The sequence below is a fragment of the Thalassophryne amazonica genome, chromosome 11 (assembly GCF_902500255.1).
Source record: "Thalassophryne amazonica chromosome 11, fThaAma1.1, whole genome shotgun sequence".
Lineage (NCBI taxonomy): Eukaryota > Metazoa > Chordata > Actinopteri > Batrachoidiformes > Batrachoididae > Thalassophryne > Thalassophryne amazonica.
This window is the reverse complement of record NC_047113.1, coordinates 97,762,535-97,788,801: the sequence shown is the minus strand read 5'-3', so window position 1 is coordinate 97,788,801 and position 26,267 is coordinate 97,762,535. Positions and strand designations below refer to the sequence as shown.

Here is a 26,267-nt window from a genome sequence, read left to right as displayed (position 1 = left end):
AGACAAAACACTTCATCTACACTGACCCAGTCCACTCAGCTGTAAATGGTTTAGTGGTCTCACCTGGTGTCTCGTTCAGGGAGAGTCACAGACTACACCAGTCGATCGCATGTAAAAAAAATAAATAAATAAATCTGTCACTGGACTCAAGAGGATTTAGTGCTGTTATAACAGACTGATGTAGCAGATGGCAGCAATGCACCAATAAGTTTGCTGGCTACCGTTAAACACTAGAGAAGATCAAGAGCTCTTCTTCCATGGTGGAGAAGAAAAAACAAAAATTATAATTTTCATCCTGAATTATTTTTTAATTTATTTGAATCAAACAGGTTGCAACAGTGTGACCTGCAGAACTTTTCACACATGGACACAGAACTTAAGCACCAGGACAAAGACTGTGAAGCCTAAGAGTGCACATTATGATGATCACATGCAGAGCATCTTGTCAGAATTTGAAAGGCACTTTACTGACTTTGCATCCATTGAGCCTGTTGTCAGTTTTCTCTGTTTTTCATTTTGGGGAAAATGTAGATGTGGATTGTATAACGTCCAAAGTGGTGTCACTCTCCAACCTGGATAGCTGTGCTATTGGGAATGAGATCCTCACACACACTGAAAAATGAAAATGAGCTGAAATCCAGAGCAACAACTGACATGAATGTCCAATTGTGGAATCTAATGCAGAAAGAGAGTGCCTGAGTGCCTGCTTACAGCTGGCACTCAGCTCCTACTGTCCAGATTGAGAGTCTAGCTTCCTCCTCTCAGTGTTAGAAGACCCACTAAAGTAGGGAACAACTTTTCCAACTTGAGGCCGGTCCTAGTCCTACTTGTGTTTATTCTTTTCCACCATGCACATTTACTTCAAGAATGCATTACTATTGTTAAAACTTTATCTTTGTGCCAGAAAATGATGTTATTATATTGGTGCACAATAAATTGTGGCTATGCTATGGCATTCATTATGGCTTGGTAGATCACAATACACTGTCAACTTTAAAAGTAGATGTCAGTTCAAAAAAGGTTGGGCCCTCGTGCACTACAGGATCTGGGCATGAGCTCCAGCACCAGTGGGCCTCATGGACTGTATAGGACTTGTCCTTGTTTCCTACACTGCAGTAAACAGGACCGTGTAGACCTCATACTGTGTGCACTCTAAATGAAAATGCTGCAGCTGGCACATCCGTTCTGTCCGAACCTTTATGACTCTGTCAACTGCTGCTTCCGACTGCACACACATGCACACACATACACACACAAGCCGAGGCCACGAGTCATTGTGTGAGGACGAGGTCAGGTCGGGCCGAGGAGCGTGTGCTGTTGGTGGCTGTGGGATAGTGCTGTGGCCAGTCTTCATCCTCAAGTGGCTTGGAGCTGGGTGAATAGAGTAAAATTCACATATAATGGATTCAGGTGGACCAGTGAATTTTGTCTGTTATAGTAGAAATCTGCTATATGTATAAAACAGACAAAATCCACTTTATGTATAAAATTGACAAAATCCACTTCATGTATGAAACAGACAAAATCTTCAATATGTATAAAATGGAAAAAATCCGCTTTACGTATAAAAAGGACAAAAATCGCTTTATGTATAAAAAGGACAAAATCCGCTTATGTATAAAACAGACAAAATCTTCAATATGTATAAAATGGAAAAGTCTGCTTTATGTATAAAAAGGACAAAAATCACTTTATGTATAAAAGGCACAAGATCCACTTTATGTATAAAAGGCACAAGATCCACTTTATGTATAAAATGGACAAAAACCGCTTTATGTATAAAACGGACAAAATCCACTAAATGGACAAAAACCGCTTTATGGATAATACAGACAGAATCCGCAATATGTATAAAATTGACAAATTCCACTTTATGTATAAAACGGACAAAAACCGCTTTATGTATAAATCGTAAAAAATCCACTATATGTATAAAACGGACAAAATCCACTATATGTATAAATGGACAAAATCCGCTTTATGTACAAAACGGACAAAATACACTTTATGTATAAAACAGACAAAATCCATGTTATGTATAAAATGGACAAAAAACGCTTTATGTACAAAACGGACAAAATCCATGTTACATATAAAACGGACAAAAACCACTTTATGTACAAAATGGACAAAATCCACTATATGTATAAAACGGACAAAATCCACTATATGTATAAAACGGACAAAATCCGCTTTATGTATAAATGGACAAAATCCGCAACATGTATAAAACGGACAAAATCCGCAACATGTATAAAACAGACAAAATCCGCAACATGTATAAAACGGACAAAATCCGCAACATGTATAAAACGGACAAAATCCACTATATGTATAAAACGGACAAAATCCACTTTATGTATAAAACGGACAAAATCCACTATATGTATAAAACTGACAAAATCCACTATATGTACAAAACAGACAAAATACACTTTATGTATAAAACAGACAAAATCCATGTTATGTATAAAATGGACAAAAACCACTTTATGTACAAAACGGACAAAATCCACAACATGTATAAAAGGCACAAGATCCACTATATGTATAAAATGGACAAAAACCGCTTTATGTACAAAACAGACAAAATACACTTTATGTATAAAACAGACAAAATCCATGTTATGTATAAAAGGCACAAAATCCACTTCATATATGAAACAGACAAAATCTTCAATATGTATAAAATGGAAAAAAATCCGCTTTACGTATAAAAAGGACAAAAATCGCTTTATGTATAAAAAGGACAAAATCCGCTTATGTATAAAACAGACAAAATCTTCAATATGTATAAAATGGAAAAGTCTGCTTTATGTATAAAAAGGACAAAAATCACTTTATGTATAAAAGGCACAAAATCCACTTTATGTATAAAAGGCACAAGATCCACTTTATGTATAAAATGGACAAAAACCGCTTTATGTATAAAACGGACAAAATCCACTATATGTATAAAATGGACAAAAACCGCTTTATGTATAATACAGACAGAATCCGCAATATGTATAAAATTGACAAATTCCACTTTATGTATAAAACGGACAAAAACCGCTTTATGTATAAATCGTAAAAAATCCACTATATGTATAAAACGGACAAAATCCACTATATGTATAAATGGACAAAAACCGCTTTATGTACAAAACGGACAAAATACACTTTATGTATAAAACAGACAAAATCCATGTTATGTATAAAATGGACAAAAACCGCTTTATGTACAAAACGGACAAAATCCACAACATGTATAAAAGGCACAAGATCCACTTTATGTATAAAATGGACAAAATCTGCTATATGTATAAAATGGACAAAAACCGCGATATGTATAAAATGGACAAAAACCGCTTTATGTACAAAACAGACAAAATCCATGTTACATATAAAACGGACAAAAACCACTTTATGTACAAAATGGACAAAATCCACTATATGTATAAAACGGACAAAATCCACTATATGTATAAAACGGACAAAATCCGCTTTATGTATAAATGGACAAAATCCACTATATGTATAAATGGACAAAATCCGCAACATGTATAAAACGGACAAAATCCGCAACATGTATAAAACGGACAAAATCCGCAACATGTATAAAACGGACAAAATCCACTATATGTATAAAACGGACAAAATCCACTATATGTATAAAACTGACAAAATCCACTATATGTATAAAACTGACAAAATCCACTATATGTATAAAACGGACAAAATCCACTATATGTATAAAATGTACAAAACAGACAAAATACACTTTATGTATAAAACAGACAAAATCCATGTTATGTATAAAATGGACAAAAACCGCTTTATGTACAAAACTGACAAAATCCACAACATGTATAAAAGGCACAAGATCCACTATATGTATAAAATGGACAAAAACCGCTTTATGTACAAAACAGACAAAATACACTTTATGTATAAAACAGACAAAATCCATGTTATGTATAAAAGGCACAAAATCCACTATATGTATAAATGGACAAAATCCGGAACATGTATAAAATGTACAAAATCTGCTATATGTATAAAATGGACAAAAACCGCTTTATGTACAAAACGGACAAAATACACTATGTATAAAACAGACAAAATCCACTTTATGTATAAAACAGACAAAATCCATGTTATGTATAAAATGGACAAAAACCGCTTTATGTACAAAACGGACAAAATCCACAACATGTATAAAATGGACAAAATCCGCTATATGTATAAAACGGACAAAATCCGCTATATGTATAAAACGGACAAAATCCGCTTTATGTACAAAACAGACAAAATCCATGTTACGTATAAAACGGACAAAATCCGCTATATGTACAAAACGGACAAAATCCGCTATATGTATAAACGGACAAAATCCGCTATATGTATAAAACGGACAAAATCCGCTATATGTATAAATGGACAAAATCCGCAACATGTATAAAATGGACAAAAAACGCTTTATGTACAAAACGGACAAAATCCGCTATTATGTATAAATGGAGACAATCCGCAACATGTATAAAATATACAAAATCTGCTATATGTACAAAACGGACAAAATCCACTATATGTATAAAATGTACAAAACGGACAAAATACACAACATGTATAAAAGGCACAAGATCCACTATATGTATAAAATGGACAAAAACCGCTTTATGTACAAAACAGACAAAATACACTTTATGTATAAAACAGACAAAATCCATGTTATGTATAAAATGGACAAAAACCGCTTTATGTACAAAACGGACAAAATCCACAACATGTATAAAATGTACAAAATCTGCGATATGTATAAAATGGACAAAAACCGCTTTATGTACAAAATGGACAAAATCCACTATATGTATAAAACGGACAAAATCTGCTATATGTATAAATGGACAAACTCCGCTATATGTATAAAACGGGCAAAATCGGCTTTATGTATAAATGGACAAAATCCACTATATGTACGAGGTCTATTAGAAAAGTATCCGACCTTATTATTTTTTCAAAAACCATATGGATTTGAATCACGTGTGATTACATCAGACATGCTTGAACCCTCGTGGGCATGCGAGAGTTTTTTCACGCCTGTCGGTTACGTCATTCGCCTGTGGGCAGTCTTTGAGTGAGGAGTCGTCCACCCGCTCGTCGATTTTTTTCATTGTTTAGGAATGGCTCAGAGACTGTTGCTTTGTTTGATAAAAAATTTTTCAAAACTGTAAGGCACAACTGAGTGGACACCATTCAATAAATTCAGCTGGTTTTCGGTAAAAATTTTAACGGCTGATGAGAGATTTTGGTCTGGTAGTGTCGCTTTAAGGACGGTCCACGGCGCCTGATGGCGATCTGCGCTTCGAGGCGGCAGCGTCTCGCCGTTTCAAGTTGAAAACTTCCACATTTCAGGCTCTGTTGACGCAGTAAGTCGTCAGAGAACAGAGAACTTTCAGAAGAAGTCGGCATGAGGAGTTTATTCGGACATTCCATTGTTAACGGTCATTTTGTAATGAAAGAACGTGCGGGCAGAGTCGCATGTCGGGCTGGACCCGACCGCGGGGGGTCGCGGCAGGAAAAACACCTCCGTTGGAAATCTTAACGGGCAAGTTGGAACATGCCCAAGCTGTTAAACAATTTCTCAGTTACTCACTTGTTGAAAGCCATTAAAAGCCGCCTGAATTCTACAAATGGTTTTCAACACGGAGGTGTTTTTCCTGTCGCGGCGCACACAGATTTGCCGAGTCGTCACGGAAGCGACTCGGCGAATTTGCGCGCACGTCTTTCATTAAAAAAATGTCCTTAAACAGTGGAATGTCCGCATAAATTCCTCATGCCGGCCTCTTCTGAATCTTCTCTGTTCTCTCACGATGTCCTGGGTGAATTAAGCCTTAAATTAGGATGTTTTCAGCTCGAAACAGGCCAACGACAGCGCCTGGAAGCGCTGCAGGACGTCCCGCTCTGTGGGAAGTCCTTACACCGACAGAAACACCCCATAATCTCTCATCAGCCGTTAAACTTTTCACAGAAAACCAGCTTAATTTCTCGAATAGTGTCCACTCGGATATTCCTCACAGGTCCAGAAAAAATTTTGATAAAGCAACGCGCGCCGTCTCGAGCAGCGTGTGAAACAAAGGAATTCAGCCGAGAGGGCGGGACCACATCTCACTCAAGGCCTGCCCACAGGGAAATGACGTCACTGACGCGTGAAAAAACTCACGCATGCGCACGAGGGTTCAAGCATGATTGGTGTAATCGCATGTCATTCAAATCCATATAGTTAAAAAAAATAATAAAAGGGTCGGTTTATTATCTAAGAGACCTCGTATAAATGGACAAAATCCGCAACATGTATAAAACGGACAAAATCCGCAACATGTATAAAACAGAAAAAATCCACTATATGTATAAAACAGACAAAATCCGCTATATGTATAAATGGACAAAATCCACTATATGTATAAAACAGACAAAATCCGCTATATGTATAAAACGGACAAAATCCGCTATATGTATAAAATGTACAAAATCCGCTATATGTATAAAATGTACAAAATCCGCTATATGTATAAAATGGACAAAAACCGCTTTATGTACAAAACAGACAAAATCCATGTTACGTATAAAACGGACAAAAACCGCTATATGTACAAAACGGACAAAATCCGCTATATGTACAAACGGACAAAATCCGCTATATGTACAAACGGACAAAATCCGCTATATGTATAAAACGGACAAAATCCGCTATATGTATAAAATGGACAAAATCCGCTATATGTATAAAATGGACAAAATCCGCTATATGTATAAAACGGACAAAATCCGCTATATGTATAAAATGGACAAAATCCGCTATATGTATAAATGGACAAAATCCGCAACATGTATAAAATGGACAAAAACCGCTTTATGTACAAAACAGACAAAATCCATGTTATGTATAAAATGGACAAAAATCCTCGTTATGTACAACCCAGATTCCACTGAAGTTGGGACGTTGTGTGAAACCACTATATAAATGGACAAAAACCGCTTTATGTACAAAACGGACAAAAACCGCTTTATGTACAAAACAGACAAAATCTGCTATTATGTATAAATGGACACAATCCGCAACATGTATAAAATATACAAAATGTGCTATATGTACAAAACAGACAAAATACACTTTATGTATAAAACAGACAAAATCCATGTTATGTATAAAATGGACAAAAATCCTCGTTATGTACAACCCAGATTCCACTGAAGTTGGGACGTTGTGTGAAATGTAAATAAAAACAGAATACAATGATTTGCAAATCCTATTCAACCTATATTCAATTGAAAAATGAAAATGGATGCCTGCAACACGTTTCAAAAAGCTGGGATAGTGGTATGTTTACCACTGTGTTACATCACCTTTCCTTCTAACAACAATCAATAAGCATTTGGGAACTGAGGACACTAATTGTTGAAGCTTTGCAGGTGGAATTCTTTCCCATTCTTGCTTGATGTACGACTTCATTTGTTCAACAGTGCGGGGTCTCCGTTGTCGTATTTTGTGCTTCATAATGCGCCACATATTTTCAATGGGTGACAGGTCTGGACTGCAGGCAGGCCAGTCTAGTACCAGCACTCTTTTACTACGAAGCTACACTGTTGTAACACGTGCAGAATGTGGCTTGGCATTGTCTTGCTGAAATAAGCAGGGATGTCCCTGAAAAAGACGTTGCTTGGACGGCAACACATGTTGCTCCAAAACCTGGATGTACCTTTCAGCATTGATGGTGCCATCACAGATGTGTAAGTTGTCCATGCCATGGGCACTAACACACTCCCATACCATTACAGATGCTGGCTTTTGAACTTTGCAGTGGTAACAATCTGGATGGTCTTTTTCTTCTTTTGTCCAGAGGACACGACGTCCATGATTTCAAAAAACAATCTGAAATGTGGACTCATCAGACCACAGCACACTTTTCCACTTTGCGTCTGTCCATTTCAAATGAGCTCGGGCCCAGAGAAGACGGTGGTGTTTCTGGATGTTGTTGATGGCTTTTGCTTTGCATGGTAGAGTTTTAACTTGCACTTGTAGATGTAGCGACGAACTGTGTTACTTGACAATGGTTTTCTGAAGTGTTCCTGAGCCCACGCAGTAAGATCCTTTACACAATGATGTCAGTTTTTAATGCAGTGCTGCCTGAGGGATTGAAGGTCACGGACATTCAATGTTGGTTTTTGGCCTTGCCGCTTACAGGTAGAAAGTTCTCGAGATTCTCTGAATCTTCTGATTATATTATGCACTGTAGATGATGGAATCCCTAAATTCCTTGCAACTGTATGTTGAGAAACATTGTTCTTAAACTGTTGGACTATTTTTTCATGCAGTTGTTCACAAAGTGGTGACCCTCGCCGCATCTTTTTTTCTGAACAGCTGAGGCTTTTGGGGATGCTGCTTTTATACCCAATCATGACACTCACCTGTTTCCAATTAACCTGTTCACCTGTGGAATGTTCCAAACAGGTGTTCTTTGAGCATTCATCAACTTTCCCAGTCTTTCGTTGCCACTGTCCCAGCTTTATTGAAATATGTTGTAGGCGTCCATTTCAAAATGAGCAAATATTCGCACAAAAACAAAAATGTCTATCAGTTTGAACATTAAATTTCTTGTCTTTGTGGTGTATTTAATTGAATATAGGTTGAAAAGGATATGCAAATCATTGTATTCATTTTTATTTACATTTCACACAATGTCCCAACTTCATTGGAATTGGGGTTGTACATAACGAGGATTTTTGTCCATTTTATACATAAATGGATTTTGTCCATTTAGTACATAACATGGATTTTGTTTGTTTCATACATAAAGTGTATTTTGTCCGTTTTTGTACAGATAGAAGATTTTACACAACGTCCCAACTTCATTGGAATTGTAATTGAAATTCATTTCTTTCTGCACAAGTGAATACTTGCTCTTACAATTTCAAACACTATTCTCCCCAATTTAAAATGAATAAATACATTTTGGCCTGTGAGCATCTACAACATGGATTTTCCCTCGAGTAAGCTTCATGAAGGCTGAAGAAATGTGGCAAACTATGACTGACAGTGTAAAAAACAAACAACAACAAAAGAAACTACATAAAATGGAAAAAGAAAGACAACAGTAGACACAGTTAATGACCAAAGATCCTTTTGGGAAAAACTAGACAAATATGACACAAAGATTTTGCTGGACATCTGCTAAACAGAAGTATGAGTCAGCCCACTCTAAAGCCGTGGTCACAACCCGTCGTACTTGCACGTGTGTGCAGTCTACTTGCAAAAACGTGGGCTAAATTTGGAGATCCATACTTCGTAAGTACTGCCTCAGTACGAATTTAGGAGCACGCAAACACGCTGTAGAGGTTTTAGTGCATGCAGAACTTTCGCTGCAGTCAGGTTGCGGATTCACCAGCAGTACAGATGACGCACATTGTGAGTACTGCCTCAGTACAGATTCAAAGCAGCACATTTTCATTCAATTACTATTGAATTAACCAAATCCGTACGTAGGCAGTACGGATTACGGCACTCACCACATACTATGGAGGCCGACAGACTTGCATGCACAACGCAGCTTCTCACTTGAACTTGGACTTTATTTCCAAACGTCAGCAACATGCACTCCACAGCTTCAGTCTGTTAACTAGCTGTAACTTTTCGAGGCAAGTAAACACTCGTACAACTGACCACTGCAGGCTGGACATGCTCATGCATCACCGACGCCGAAAAACACCTGCCGCTCCGGTCCCGCTCATAAAAAAGAAAAGCCACCCCACACACACACACACACTGCTTTATTGCCAACTCTCTTTATCGTGACACTCCTAGAGACATGCGTTGAACGTACTCCCTCCCTCCTCTTGCTATTGCCTCCGTACGTTTTCACAAAAACGTAGTGGCCGTGGCATCCGCAGAAAACGAACGGCGAAAAAAAAACGCATGGTGGGGTTGTGACCGGGGCTTAACACAGGTCTGCTGTGTCAGATGTTCATAACACAGAGCAAAACAATATTTCAACAGTTACAATGTTTTTATTTGGTTTGCCAAAATAAGTCCTTGGGGACACTAACATTTTATCAAGATTAAAAGTAAAAATCAGAGCTATTCCAGTTTTGTTTTTGTTTTTCCCCCACTGGCTATTCATTTTGTTTTTGTTGCTAATGTTTGTGTTTCTGTTGTATAATGAGCTAATGCTCATAGAGCACAACAGCAGACACAGACTGCGCAGGACGTCAGACGGGGCCTTTCTTGGTCTCTGGCAGAAACGCTTGTTGGTGTCAGATGATCTTTGCTCTGAGTCCAACCGCACCCCAGTTTAATACACTCATACGAGCGAAAGTGGATTTCTGATTCAGAAGACATGGGCCCCGAGTGTGAATACCAGCACCGGGTTCACATGAGCACACTAGTATTGCGCTGCATGTGAGACAGCACTCTCTAGGTGCGGCAGTCCAATGTTGGACCTTCTATCTTTAAAACAGTCTATGAAAAACATCAATGCAATGAAAAATACAGCATGTGCAGTTACACTGAATGTGAAACTGAGACGTCATCAGAAAACACTTAACTGGAGGCTAGAAATTAGGGATATCAGCTAACAACAGTGAATAATTGACATTGATAATTAAATTCTGTACTCGCATGCCATTCCAACAGGGGGCGGTAAATCATCTACATATTAAAATCCAGGTGGCCTCTGTGTACGTGTGCGTACGTATGTGTACCTTCGGACACGGACAGAAGAGAGCTGACATTTGCTGTGTGCTATGTTTATGCAATTTGGGTCAAGGATGAACTCTGCCAACACCGGATGCTGATAGGGCATATATATATTTCCCCCCCAAAAAAATCCAACACACATGCAGTAACAGTAACTGCTCATCTATTTTCCTGAACATCAGACTATGTTTTACAAACACAACAAAATGGGTCATAGTCAAGTGATGGACAGTGATGGTCCAAACCTCACTCTGTCTCCTCTGCAGGTGAAATACTGACTCAATCTCCTCTTTTGAAACAGCAAATGGCCGAGGTCTGTGTGGACGTTGTGCTGTTAAGACACACAGATCAATGGCAGGAAATGTGGACAGGTGTATATGTGTGTGTGTGTAGGGAGGTATTAGAGGAAGAGAAAATGGGGCTAACTGGGTCTGAGAGGAAGAAAGGAAAGGCAAGAGAGGAACGGCAGAAAGAGCTATTGATTTTTCAGGGTTAAGCAGGGCCTGTAATTAAAATGTTAATTTGAGAGAAAGAGAGAGATAGTGTTCTGACAGCAGAGAGAGGGATAAGAGGACTGATAATCAGAATGACAGAACAGAAAGGAGGAAAGACAGAAGGGGGGAGATAGCTAAAGACAGAGCAGCATGTAAGGCTTTATCTAAAGAAATGAAGATGGGAAGAAATGAAAAGGAGGAAATATAGACAAATAATACATGTGACCCACTGACAGTAAAGAATTTCAGGAAGACAGGAAGAGTGTCAAAAACAAAGTGTGGGAAAAAAAAAACAAAGGATTGGAAACATGACAACTCTTTCAAATGACTGCTGGGAGTAATTATTTAAAAAGTTATGATTTTTTTTCCTGCATTCTGTTGAAATAAATAAAACACATTTCAGAGATCAGATCTTTCACATTTCACTAGTTTCAACGTATTATTGATGAAAGAACATTTGCAGATGAAGTACAGATCTATTAGAGTATTTCTGAAAATCTTGACCCATACATTTGCACTGACAGGTTGTTTCCACCGTGTCCATTTGGGAGAAGGATTTTTTTATTGATTTATTTTTATTTTTTGTGTGTTATTACTCAACAAACAATGTGCTTTTCACAGACCAGGAGATAGAATTGGAATGTTCTCGGTTATTAGGAATGCAATATCTTAACTAATAAATGACAGCACTTATCTCTGCCAACATGTTGCTTTACTGATTTCACTGGTTCCTTTTACCATTTAAAGGTGCTAATGTTCTAACTATTATTATTTATTTAAAAACAGCTGGGGACCCGAAGCGGGCCTGCTCCAGTTTCAGATCGATCCGTGCTTTTGTTAATTAATCCACCTGGCAGGATTCTCTTTACTACACACATAAAGGCAGAAACACTGATATGAGAGCAAAAAGAACAAAAGCAATGACACGACACCAAATGTCTGCATTTTGTTAGTATGCTTGTCTCTCAAACAGAAGGTTCCTGGTTCGAGGCCCTATTATACATGTCCACCTGTAGCTCTGTCACAAAGGACAGCCGGTGTAAATCTTGGTCCAAATCAACATACAGCCAAACTGCTGCAAGTTACAAGAAGGAGAATTATATTTGCTCACAAAAAATCCCAACGCAAACCGAAAAACCCCCTCAAATTAAATTCCAAACAAAATGGTGTGTGCGTTAAAATCCAGGTACGTGGCTAATAGGGGCTCATTAAAGAGGTTGCATTGTTAATTTGCTGTGGCCTCTGCAGATCATTACCTAGCCCACTAATCACCCTGACACACACACACACACACACACACACACACACACACACACACACACACACACACACACACACACACACACACACACACACACCTGTCTGTTTTGAGCACATCAGATACAATCTAATTACTTTGGTGTCTAATTGATTGGTAATGGGGGAGGTGGGAGGAAAGCACGCTGGGCTCACAGGTAAAGAAGCACCAATGGTATTGACTCAGGAGACGCACCATGCAGGGGTCAAAGGGCACCTCACAGCCACAACATGGCTGACGTGGTAAACATGGTGTCCGCGGCGCTGCTGTGCACAGATGTGTGTGAGTGATGCTGGATTGAGGCGGCCAGAGCAGCAGCAGGATTTTACTGCTGCCTGGAGCTCATGTGAGATGACTTACGACTGCTGCTGAAGATATTCACATCATTCAAATTCTGTCTATCACTTAGAAGAAAAAAAGCACACTGTTCTGTCGCTGACATAGCAATATGATTACCAGGCACTTGGTTAATGACCTGAACGGTTTGAGCGATAACCTAGTGGGGCTGCCTGGAGGCTAAACATGATCTTTACAAGTCCAGTACGGCTAGAAAGCACAAAGAAGAAACACTGCAACAGCCAATCATATTAGCGAAAGGACAAAATACATCAAAGATACACAAGAAAAATGTCTGACAAACAAACCCGGTCTCCTCAGACCCACCCAACACGCTCACGGTGGCCTGTCACACCCTGAAGTGTTGGAAAGAAGATCACTGTGTTCATTTCACTGCAAGTCAACAAATGCACAGAGAAGACATGTCAGCGTGACGGTGAAAAGTCATCTGGAAACAAACCAATAACCCACTGCTGGGGCGTAGCTTTGCAATATAGAGCAAAACCAATAGTTTCAATACATTTATCACTGAGGTCAGATTAGTGGAGCTCATTTCAAAACAATGCAGCATTTCCAACAAAAAGGTCATTTTTCCCTGTGCTGGTGACAGTGGAGGGTTAGCACAGGGAAAATGTAGACAAGCGAGCCGCGGTGGGCTGTGTGGACCAACAGGAGACAAAACAAGACAAAATGAGGAAAGGAGAACTGGAACTGGAATGAACCTGCAGACAGAACATGTGACTGGGGATGGCGCCAAATCTTTTCATTAGGCCTGCAAATGAGTGATGGCTAACTTGAAACATTGCTTTGGAATATTTAGAAACCTGTTTTGAACATTGTTTCGGAGTCCTTATCAGACGGAATGCAGCTTCAGTACGTGACTGCTTGATTCGACACAAATGCTTTGAAACACTGGTTTGCCCACTAAAACACCAGTGAATGAACAATGGTCACAGTGCTTAAATTTCATATTTTAATCCAGTTACTTTCGCTCCGCAAATCTGATTGGTTAATCGTGTGAGATTACAAACCATAAAATGTCGCGTCGACGGTGGCAAAATATTCGACTGTTTCACATTTGATGTATTTGATGCTATGCAGAAGTCAATAATGGCGCAGAAAAATAAACCATGCAAACAATGGAACTGGATTAGAATGGAAATAATCCTGTTGTGCCTGATGATTTGTGGATGTTAATGCTGGATTTTTACGGTCACAAAATGCGACTGTAAAAATTCATGTGACAGAGGATGCTCTTTCTGAGCCGGCTCCAGACATACACGAAGAACGGGGCGTGTCTGTTTAAAATGGTGACCTAGCATGCTAACCAAATGCAAACCACATGCACCATCGTACCGATTCTGACAAAGATAAATTTATGACCAATCAAATTTAACCATATCATCAACAAAGATGACAAAATGTAATTTTCTACAAAAACCCAGTAATGTCAGTCTTAGAATACGAGGGCGTCTTTGGGTGCTCACAAAACAGCCACACGTGCACACAAAGGTAGTAAGATTGCAGTGGTTTTCAAGCAGGGACTAACACCCTGTCTTGCACGCTGCCAGCTGCTGAAGTACCCTTCTTTGAAGTACATGTTTGTTTTTTATGTGTGTGTGTGTGTGTGTGTGTGAATCTTAAAAGATTAAGGTGGCAGCAGGTCTTCGTTTGGAGCTTAACCTCACTATTTATGCACGTGTTTCTGTGTTTGCAGGACAGAGGCGGATGTGCGAGGTGCTGAACTGACCATACTCCTGTCGCAGTTGCTCTGGAATGTGCGGTTCATATCCCTCTTTCTCTGGAACTTCATGGAAATCAACATCATCATCATCCTCCCCCTCTGAAGACGCCTTCATCTTAGAGAGAGAAAAGGAACATGTTCAGACCAGTAAGGACTCACCTGCATTTACACATAAATGTAGCGGTTTTGGATGAGTTAGAGTTTTGAGTGATTTCTTGTTTTGTATTACTGTACTAGCTATAAAGCGACACCAAGCAACAGAAATGAATGGCAAGTCGCCTCTTTGCCATTCATTTCCAATCAGAGTGGGTGATTTGCAACGACAACTGTCAACCACCAGCTAAATCTATTTTATGCAAATACTGAGCGACGCAACACAGTGACTGCTAATCTGAGTAAACAGGCAGCGTGACGTCAGATGGCTGCTCGCTTGACCAAAATAATCCAATATGGCAGAATGCGCTCCGAAATAGCCTTATTTCTGTATAAATCTGATGTTTGTCATATATTTTATAAAGATTAGTGAGAAATAAACACTTCTCAATCTAAAAATGCTGTTTTTGTAACTAGATAACACGGAGATGTTAGCGTGCACGCCCCGGGAAAGTCCATCAAGCGACAAAACCTTGCTCTTCTCTGTCATTTGTCATTAACGTGACCGTAGTTTTACACATGGCAGCCGGTGTCTCTGCTGCCGGATCTGCTTCAAATGGAATAAACGTGAAGAGGTGATACTGACAAGCGACATGCAAGGTGCAAAACAGGGATTCTTGGGCTGTGTGTAGTCTCACATTTGTAGGTTTCTAAAATTTGAGTACATATTAGGGGTGTCACTGATAACAAAACCCATGGTTTGGATCTGACGTAGGTTTTAAGCCAGGGATCAGTGCAGGATGAACTCGCCCCATCTGCTCAAAATGATGTTAATCAGTGAAATCACCTGCTGGAGTCAGTGGTTGCAAAGAAAACCTGCCCCCTCTTGGCCCTTTCTGGAATACTTTGGACACCACTGGTTGAGACCTTACTTATGCACTTAGTTGACTTATGTTATGATTTTGCGTGATATAGATAAATTGAAGTGAGTTCAAAGTCATCCCACTGTGGTTAAATTGGATGTAGCAGATCAACTGAAGAAACAACTTTGTTTTGCCTCTTTATAATCTCACAGATGTGTCTGGCACCTGCTGGATGGTTAGTGGATGCTGGTGGGTTACAGACTTTTTTTTTTTTTTTTTTGCATTGGATGCACCCTGCTGAACCCAGGACACATTATGCTCCAGCCCACCAGCACTTGCCTTCAAGTCATAATCATCAAACAAATCAGGCTGGCAACCACAGGGAGAAACAATCTGACCAGCAAGATGACATACACAACAAAATGAAACAACAAAAAGGTAATTGAAGAATGGATAGAATGGTGGTGGCAGAGAAGAGGACACTGGACAAACTGCTGGGCATTATGGACGATGCCAGTCACCCTCTGCACACCGTCACCAGCAACCAGAGGAGCCTCTTCAGCCACAGACTGCTCCTTCCCAAGTGCAGGACCAACAGACTGAAAAAGTCCTTTGTCCCTCAGGCCATCAGACTGTACAACTCCTCACTCAGGGGGAGGAGGAGTGACAGGGAGACAGAGGCCAGTAAACTAGTATTGATCAGTAAGTCTGGTATTTATATGGTGTATTTATATTGCAAACCACTTTTCTTTTTTAATTTCACTTTTGATACTCTGTATGCTTCTTACCCTGTGTGCTGCTATACAATGTTGCTGGAACCTCAATTTCCCTGAACAGGGGCACAGCCTGTGCTACATGGGGCCTCAATGTATCCCCTACTGTTCTACATTTAATCAACTCTTAATCATCTGTGTCTCTCCTGGAACCATCTGCATCATTTTTGATACTGTCTGGTTTGTAAACAAGTGAAGGGCTCTAAACGTGTTGGTGACACCAGTGCTCGCTGATGTGTCAAGTCAAAACCAGTTCTTAGGGCCTAAGCATAAGACACACATGCAGACCAACAGTTCGAACATGGACACGGAGAGTGTTTTTGTGATAAACTACATAAAAAAATTATTAACTGAACCTGAAGCTGCATGCAAGAATAAATACAAATCACCTATAACAAATAAATACAAATCACCTGTAACGTAAGTGCAAGCTTTTCATGGAGCCATGTAGCTTGGCTGATGTGTAATGTTTGATCCATGTGCACACATTTTCTGTGACCTTCATAACAAGACTTTGACTTTTGTAACTCAGTGAAGGTCTGTTCAGTCTCCAAGGTCGAGACAATCAAACTGTATCTGTGGTGTGTAAAGCAAACCCGCGAAACGTGCAGCACTCGGACTTTTTTATACAATGCACAATTATAAACAACCAACTCTTTTCCTATTCAGCAAATGGTGTCTAACCTATAAGGACTTACAGCTGCACAACTTCAGCAGATGTCTGTGCATCAAAACGTGTGTCAGACCAAACAAAGATGCCGTCAAACACAAAACAGAAGAGCAAACAAACGGCGGGTGTGGAGATGGCGAACAGCTACTTCTTGTGAAAGTGTCTCTGGCGCTCCTTCCCTCTCCCACGCAGGGACGTGTGATCTCTTTGGCTTGCGAGTGAACAGGGATGACAGTGATTGTGAGTGTGATGAGCTGCTATCGGTGCTGAGCAGAATTTATGGTTTTTAATTTTCTGGTGAGGTTGTTAGCCATTGGCTGCGCTACAATGCAGAACACAACACACTCCTATACACACAGGGGTCATTTCCATAACAGAATGGGGGTGTGTGTGTCCCACTATGATTTCACAGCTGAGGACACAGACACACACTCCAGTCCAGTAGCATAATAATCACAGTGATTAGTGTTATGAGGAGCAGTAAAACCAAACGTTAAAACTAACCTCTTATTCCCAAAGGCCTCTTTTTCATTAGAGTGTAATAAGCTAGTTTGTGCTGTGTTACCGCTGATAAACCCCATTAGAACTTAAGAAACTGTTTACAAATCATCAGCCTCACACCACTGACAAACACAGACACACAGCGACGGCACCTTAACCGAGCTAACGAGCGCACAACCATCAGCACACCTCTCGATTCAGCAGACATATAAAACAAAGTGTTTTACACAACCGGCAAGAGGACAATTAAACCCTAATTAGTTCTAATGCAGAAACAAAGACCTGCAGTGCGCACGCTCACCGTTAATTAGGCCTCATTCAGGAAACGTGAAATGATCTGAGATTAAGGTGCCCTGGCATTTGCACGAGTTTGATCCGCACACTTGCACGCACATTGTTGTGACAATCCCACCTGCTGGACGCCGTGCTTTGTTCCACTAGCTACCATGCTCTGTACGCTGCGTATATATCAAATAATTATTTTGTAGCGGATTAAGCATGTTCTGTCTGAGTTAGCTGTTGCAAAAACACCTCTAATCATAGAGGAGTGCTTCAGCTGCTGCTTTTCTTGCACGCTGAACGAGGTGGAGAAAGTATTTGGAGCCATCTAAAAAGGTAATTATTTGTCATGTTTATTTTGTAATGGCTTGGTAAAACAGAAGTATGTTCTTTCCTTCTTGTGTGCAGCTGTAAAAGTATGTTTATGATAGATTTAACATTTCGTTATAATCGTTCAGACGAGCTGTGCTATGATGCAGTGCAGCTGACGCAGTCACTCACACTGTTTACTTCTTTACTTGACGAGCTGCACATAGTGCTGGCGAGTAGATCGCACAACGTTCACTATCACTTCACGTTTGTTGCACCACATTTATGCGTGAAAAATCTTTTTCACATTTCAAAATTCTCTTTGCGCAATGGTGCCCCTCTCACGTTCAATCTACACCCATTAATGACAAGTTTACTCTCCTGCACAGCAGAGTGCGTGCATCAAAGTCATGCAAGTGTCAGGGGACCTTTAGACACACCCAGAAATGCATTGCTAGGGTTTTGTTTGAAGTGAATTGTAGAGTGCTCCATGTTGAGAACTTCCCATCTTTAAGGAATTTCCTGCGATGCTCCCTGGAATTACAAATCACCTTAATCTAAAGAAAACATAATAAATCTTACTCAGTTGTAAAAGTCAGCAACGCTATGGAGGCCAGATAGTGTCTTTAAAAACAGGTAACGTTTTTACCCAAAACATCCCACGGACACAGAAACGGTCATCCTGTGAGAACAGATTCTGTGCCTACTGCTTTACATGGTGAGGAACTGCTGCTGGCCACAAGGAGGCGTCGCTCCGTCTCTCTACCTTAGACCAGGCTGCAGTGTGCTACAGTTCACCCCAATACAGGAACGTGCCTCACAGAGGAAAAGAGAGCCTGGAGACGGGCTTCGGCAACATGTCAGAGGACTCTGAAACAAGCTGTCAAAGCACTGCCCACAGGAGAACTACTGAAGACTAAGTTACAGAACTGAGGTACTCCAGTTAAACCTCAGTCATGTGTAAAAGGGAGGTAAAATGATTTTGTACAATATTACACCTTAAAACATAATCATTTCAAAGTTACTTAAGAGGCGTGTCAAGTCTGTACACTTGCACACTGAAATTGTTTAATTGAATATAAGAGATTCAAAAGATTTGAAGATATTCAAAAATATGCTTTTAAAAATGTCACAAATTCACAGAAATTAAGGTTAAAAACAGTGGAGCACCACCACAAAGTGCCTGTTCAGTTTGGCACTTGTTTTGGAATGAAGCATTTCAAAACTCCCAAGGTGCTTCATTGATACAACATATAAACACTGGAGATTCCCCCATCATACAGCTGAGTTCAGCATCACTGGCACCTCTACATTTTAACTACAGAATTAAAATAAATTCAGAAACAAATGCAAGCAATCCAATTTTTTTCTGATCAGCATATTTAACAAAATGTCCAAAATGACTGAACAACAACAACAAAATACTTTCAAAGAGTAAAATCAAAAATGTTCTTTTGGGTTCCTTTTTTGCAAGGTTTGAAATGGTTCATGGAAAGAAAACAAAACTAGATTTTATTTATTTATTTTTTTTTATGTTCCGGAACAAAATGGTTATTTTAAAATGATGTTAAATGGTTAATACCTTTATTATTTTTTTTTTTTTGTTCTTGAAAAGGTTTCCATTTGTAATGAGCCGATGAGGTTCACTTCCTGTCGTTCACTTCTTTTGGTTGTTGTTGTCGGGACAAATTGCGGGCATCTTGTGTTTCAAGCTGAGAAATACACCCGAAGCAGACAAACATTGAGGGACTTCTTTAAAAGCACTGAGTTTATTCGCATTATCTTCTTTTTTGTGGGGGGATTTTTTGGAACTTGTAATTTTTCTGGAATATATTTTTGACATGATGGTTGCGAATGGAGCGCTGTGATGAGGGACTCCTTTAAAAATGCTGTGTTTCTTCAGTAATTTTCACAATAAGGAAGCAATACGTATTTCCCATTGTCTTCAAAAACAAGAACATCTTATCAGGCTGTGATGATGAATCCGACTGAAATAATGTAACAGGTCAGAAAAAGACTTTATATTTACTCAGTGTGTGAATGGTTTTAATATTTGAAACAGTCAGAACTATATGAATGGTCATTTGAGGACGGTTGCTTTAGCTTTAGCCCTGGTTAGCGCTCGGCCCATTACTTTTGTCTGTGAGGCTGAGAGCAATACAGCGCGCATGACTTTTAAAAATACACAAACACAATGCTTTGCTTTAAATATGCAATAAGTCTATTTCACACGATCAGCACCGACCCTCTTTATCTTAAAACACTTCATCTTAGTCAGTGTCTGGCTGCTGCTGCTTGCTACAGAACACTGTATTGTCTTCTCTGCTTTTTCGTGGGAGTGTTATAGTACCACATACAGGTCTGGCATGTACAGCGTTTTCAGTGTCCCACAGCTGCCATGGGATGCTATTAACCAGTACGGGAACAATATTTTTTTGTTCTTAACAGTTCAGGAATATCAATTTTGGGGTGGAACCCAAAACCAGAAATGTTAAAATACTGTTTCTGTTCAGAATGAACCAGCTGGTAAAAAAATGTTGTTGTTGCTGCTGTTATTTTTTTGGGCTTGGGGTTTCTACAACTGGCACACTTTGATGTTTCTTTTAAACAAGTCAGAACATGGATATGTGGACATTTCCAAGGCACCGAATATGCCTTGGGCTTCATTTACATCAATCATTAAGAAATACAAACAGTATACTACGTTATGGAAATCTGTGTGGAGTGACCGTGCAAGGAATAGACAAGTGAGGGAAGCCACCACGACACCCATGACAAGGAGATTTAGGCTGCTGAGGCTGTGACAAATTCATGGTGGAGTGGAGCAAAGAAAGATTTTCATACCAGAAAACAGATGAAATCTAGGCTTGAGTCTCCCACATAGCAAACTGCATCTGAAATGTCACATCTTTCAAAGAATATAAGTAATGGTAAGTGTAAGAAATGTGCTGCTGCAGAAAGTGAATGTTAGAAGGATGATTTCTGTGATTCTTTCTGCAAATGAAGCATTACTCTAAAAGGTCAGCGACACAACCCAAAGCTAAATGTGAAATACAGACTCGATCTCATTCACCCAAAGAAAGACTGTTAAACACAAGTCTGTTTAAATACCAAAAGAAACTTTCTCCATTACTTCAGTACACTACTACACATTCATCCTCACTTCACTACAATTTATTTACACTCTGCACAAATACACACAGATTTAGACACTATATGCTCTGCGGTTGTCCACTTTAATCCCAGCTGGTTTATTCTGTTCTGATCAATGTCCTAAGACTAAGAAGTGATCACCCAGCTCGAGGAAAATCCTGCCCTAACATCATCCCTTTTCCCTGTCTTTCTTTCGCTTTGTCTCTAATTCACCTTAATTTAATCCTGATAGCATCGAGTTCTGTCGGCCGGCCTGGCAGAGCTGTAAGTCTCACAGCAGAATTAGCTTTCGTCCAGAAACATTTTGCTGACGGGGCCTGCTGCTAAAATATGGCCTCTATTCCCCCACATGGCTGCACGAGGGGCTGCTTTGCATTTTAACAGAGCTTAAGTTTATTCTCTGGGAGACACATGGGTGAAAATCACACGGTATCCGAATTCTCCACACCAGATAACAACTGCTTATTTAACTGACACTCAAGATTTACCCGACAAATTAAAAGTCATGGTTTCAGTAAAATAGGGCTGTGTGTCATTGTAATAGGAAAAAGACAAAACAAACCCTGGTACCTTACACATTAAAAAAACAAACCCAGATATACTGTAAATAAAGTACTTCTGCAATGGAGCAGAATAAATATAAAAAAAAATGTTTAGCAAAGCAAGGCTATGTGTTACTGTAATAGCAATATTTACACAAAGATAAAAAAAAATATGGTTCCTAAAAGCAAAATAGGGAATACGTAGTTTTTTAACAACGCAATAAAGCACAGATGTGTTGGAAGTGGATCCTGAAGTCAAAACCATACTTTACTTTAGTGACAATCGTCTGCAACTAAACTACAGTAGACTGAAGGAAATAGTACTCAATCTGTAATCACAGGAACACGGACGGGGTGGACGGCCACTGACTCAGTTCTCCAAATTTGCAAACTGTTCAAACCTATCAAAAAAGTTGTGTTTTCTGCAACTGGAAAATAACATCTGGCACTTTTTGCTGTTGGAGAGAGGCAAGGAGTGCTCAGAATGTGCTTCAGCGAGTGGGAAATGAAGATTAATGGAAAATAACAGAGAAATGCTGGTTTCAATGAGAAGAAAAAAAATGGTGTGATGCTGTGGTTATAATTAACATAATTATGAATAAATGTGTTTGCTTTGCTCAGAGTCACAGGATGCAAGTGCCAGTCAGAGTCAGAGTGAATGTAAATGTCATCCAAGATTTTTCAGTGTTTTCATTTCATTTGATATCATTTTGGATAGTGAGAGTAAAGCCACTTCCTGGATCATCAAAGTCTATGAAAGCTTCTACACTTTTCACAATCACGTGGCCCGAGGCTGAGATTTAATTTGAGTATCAGACTGTCTCCCAGGGATGCAGCTCTGTGCGTCCTGCACCAAGTGGCATAGTTTTTCATGTTTTTTTATCAAATTTTTTTGGACAACGGACAAATCACTCACACCCAGCAGTTTCACTCACCTGCTATCACAGGACATGTTGTGACATGCCCACCTCTTCCACCATTCGGAAGATTCAGATGGCTTTCGGTGGCTTTTCAGTCATGTGACTATCCGAGAAATTGTGGAAGAGGTTGGCATGTCATAACATGTCCTGTGAGACTTCAACACGGAGGCGCTTTTGCTCTGCCATCAGCTTTGTGCCCAAGCCATCAGCATGAATTTCGCTGCAACTCTTTTCATGGCAAAATCTTCTGTCACAGTGGAATGTGCCGAAAAAGTGCTGATGTCCACCTCTTCCGCAATTTCTCAGATAGTCACACGACGGTCCCACATCTCCACAGCGTTCACTTTGGAAATGATCTGGTCATTTCAGCATGTTGATGGCCGCCCGGAGCGTGGCTCGCTCTCCACCGTTGTGCGGCCGTCTTTAAACCGGTTGTACCGCTCCTTAATCTGTGTGATGCCCATAGCATCGTCACCGAAAGCCGTCTGAATAATCTGAATGGTTTCCACCTGGCTGTCGCCCAGTTTCTGGCAAAATTTGATGCAGTCGCGCTGCTCCAGTCATTCCGCCATTTCCTTGCAAAGAAAAAACAACAAGAGACTACACCCATCCTCACACAAAGGCTGCTTACAAGCAAATGATGCAATCGACAGGCGTGAAAAAAATCCATGCATGTGCACGAAGGTTCAAGGTTTGATCATACAAGCACAGGTGATTCAAATCCTTCAGGTTTTTGAAAAAATTAAAAAGGTCGGATACTTTTCTAACAGACCTCGTAGTAATATCATTTATTTATTTATTTGGATCCCCATTAGCTGCAGCTACTCTTCCTGGGGTCCACACAGATTTACAAACACAATATACATAAATCAAAAATGCATTCAAAGGTATAAAAGTAAGGGGAAAAAAAAAAAACTAGTCATGATGTTCAATTGATGCTTGATGACTTGACAGTCTGTGCTGAAATTGAGGAAACAAATGGATTTCGCTCTGTCTGTTAAAATATTTCATTCCTGTTATAGCAGAGAATACAAGAATTGTCATTCTGCTGTTCCTGAACCATACCCATGGATGTAAACAAGCAATTAATGAATTGACATAAATGAATTCATGTGCTCACATCATGAACACATCAGCTAGCCACATGGAGTCTCCACGCGTCCAGCTGTCATTCAGCGCATGACTAGCCGAAGGACACCGTGTCATGTGGACTATGACTCACATGGTGGATGGGACATTTGGCACGCCGGCCGAATTAGACGGATATTTTTACATGGAGCAGCCTGGCTGATGTTGTCTGCAGTGCGCACTGAGGTGCAGCTGAACGCATTCCAAACATGATATGCGTTTTTATTTACACCATGTCATGAGAGCCTGCCTACACTTGTGCATCGTGGTGGCGTGTTGAGAGGTGATGTTCTTCATGGTACGAAATGTGTTCTAAAGCTGTGAGTAGCGATGACACAGCAGTCAGCTGCACCTCTGACTGCATGGTCATCGCTGTGCCTGCCAGGGGCGACCCAAAGTTAATCTTGTTTGTTTTTTATTTTTTCCCCATGTCGTCATCATTTGCAGACACGTGTGCACCATCATGCCTTGTACATGGGTGACTGGCGCACGTGACAATATGTGTTCCCCAGCTTTGCATTGCACTGATGCAGCGGCTGCGATGTGGAGTGGCGCAAGCCACAGGATCACAATCCTTGGATGTGGACTGTGGTCAGCTCCCTCCCTGCTTGATTTTGAATGGCATCCAACCCATGACGTGATTACATGTCAACCACTATCCCCTGACAAATACATAACTGTAGTGGATGTGAGCGTTTGTGATCATGTCAATACGGACATCACATCATACATCACCGGGGAGTGACACACCCCCCTGTTTGGAGCAGCAAAGTGCTCTCACATAAATGGGCTCATGCCTCCAGGATGTGGGGCAAATGAGCTGCTCACACTGTCTGTCAGTCAGGCTGTCACATGACGGACAGATCGTGTGGAAGTTGCAATCGCGTGGGCACATGATGTGCCTGTCCGGCCGGATGGCACACTGGCACTGTGTCATGCAGTTGGGTTTTTATTTTTATCTCTGTTGTGGTGGTGGTGTGGGCACGCTGCTGGCCGGTTAATGCACCTACAGCAGGATATGCCACGATGGGTGTTCCACAGCTGTCAGCTGTTCCATCATGGACATGACAGTCATCCAGATGTGTGTGCTGCACTGAACAGAAATGGCACTGCACTCTGGCCACCGTTGGAGCTTTCACCATCTAAGCCACACCTCGACAATGCAGGATTGTGGTGTTGAGGGGTGGGGACACACGATACACTCACATGCCATTCGTTTTGCTGGGGGGCAGACACGACACACTGACAGCCATTTGGGCTTTCGACTACCTGGACTGCAGCTCGAAAGTGGTGTCCTGCACTCTACATTCATGATGGCTGTGCAAATGGCCCCGCATTTTCTAAGTTCCCAGCAAGTGATGTTGGATGTTTGTGGGTGGCAGCTAGACTCCGGCCGAGTGTGGGTCGAATGGGTACTCACCTGCCATTTGCCGTCATTTGGCTGCTGGTGTGATTCGACCCACATTTGACATGGCCAATGACTTTGTGCAGCCCCTCGGCTGCAGCCCGATTTGTCCAACCTGCATACAGCATGCCGTGTGAATGTTGCGACCACAATCAGATGGCAGTGCCACCTCATCTCAGCTGCCGAATGGTTGAAATGGATGTGACAACTGCTGTATGAGGCGTTCGAGGCGGCTCCGAATTTTCACGAGTGCCATTTAAATCCTCCTTCATGCGCCATTCGGCCTCAATTGTGTTATGTGTGAAGGGGCCATGAGGAATGTTGGAACCACGCCCTCCTTTCTTTGGGTCAGGCTCAAAACATCTCAATCACCCTTTGTACTACTGACGTCAAACAGATCAATGAACAACAACAAATATAAAAGCTCTTACTTCTCTCAGAGTGATTAAAAGGAAGACAGACCACACTGCACCTTCATGATGGTTTGAAGATGCACTGTGATGTTACTTTCAGCACTGATGACGAGAAGAGCGAGCGAGAGAGAGAGAATCAACATTTGAGGAGGATTAGAAACTAAAATCAGCTTTCTACAGGTGTCTTGCTTATTCAGCTTCTATAACATCTAGACCTCTCTCTGCCTCCCCTCCTCTCACTTAAATAGCGTTCTTATCCTTTATAAAAATGATGTGAGGGCGCCGCCTCGGACAACTGCTCCCCTGACTTCATTTGTCTCTTGGCAAGTTTGATGGCGGTGCGTTTAAAAACCCATTCAATCTTATAAACCAAAAATTAAATGTAGTCGACTGTGATGGGCACTCAGTGCATCTGCTATTTATATGCTAATGTACACTCAGCCTGCCAAGGTCTGGCAAATTATTACTGCACAGCCATAAGTCAGGTGTATGGCAGAGAGGGAGGGGCAGGTTAACCATCACACTCTCTCACACTCACACACACACACACACACACACACACACACACACACACACACACACACACACACACACACACACACACACACACAC

At 40.6% G+C, this 26,267-nt stretch overlaps 1 protein-coding gene across 1 annotated transcript in view; it reads right to left on the bottom strand.

Annotated features, from left to right (window-relative positions):
* Positions 1–26,267, bottom strand: part of uvssa (UV-stimulated scaffold protein A) — a 136,099-nt gene that overhangs the window by 31,244 nt on the left and 78,588 nt on the right. The window contains exon 16 of the mRNA XM_034180973.1: positions 14,613–14,721. Coding sequence (XP_034036864.1) covers positions 14,613–14,721 — 109 coding nt within the window. The remainder of the gene's footprint in view (positions 1–14,612; positions 14,722–26,267) is intronic.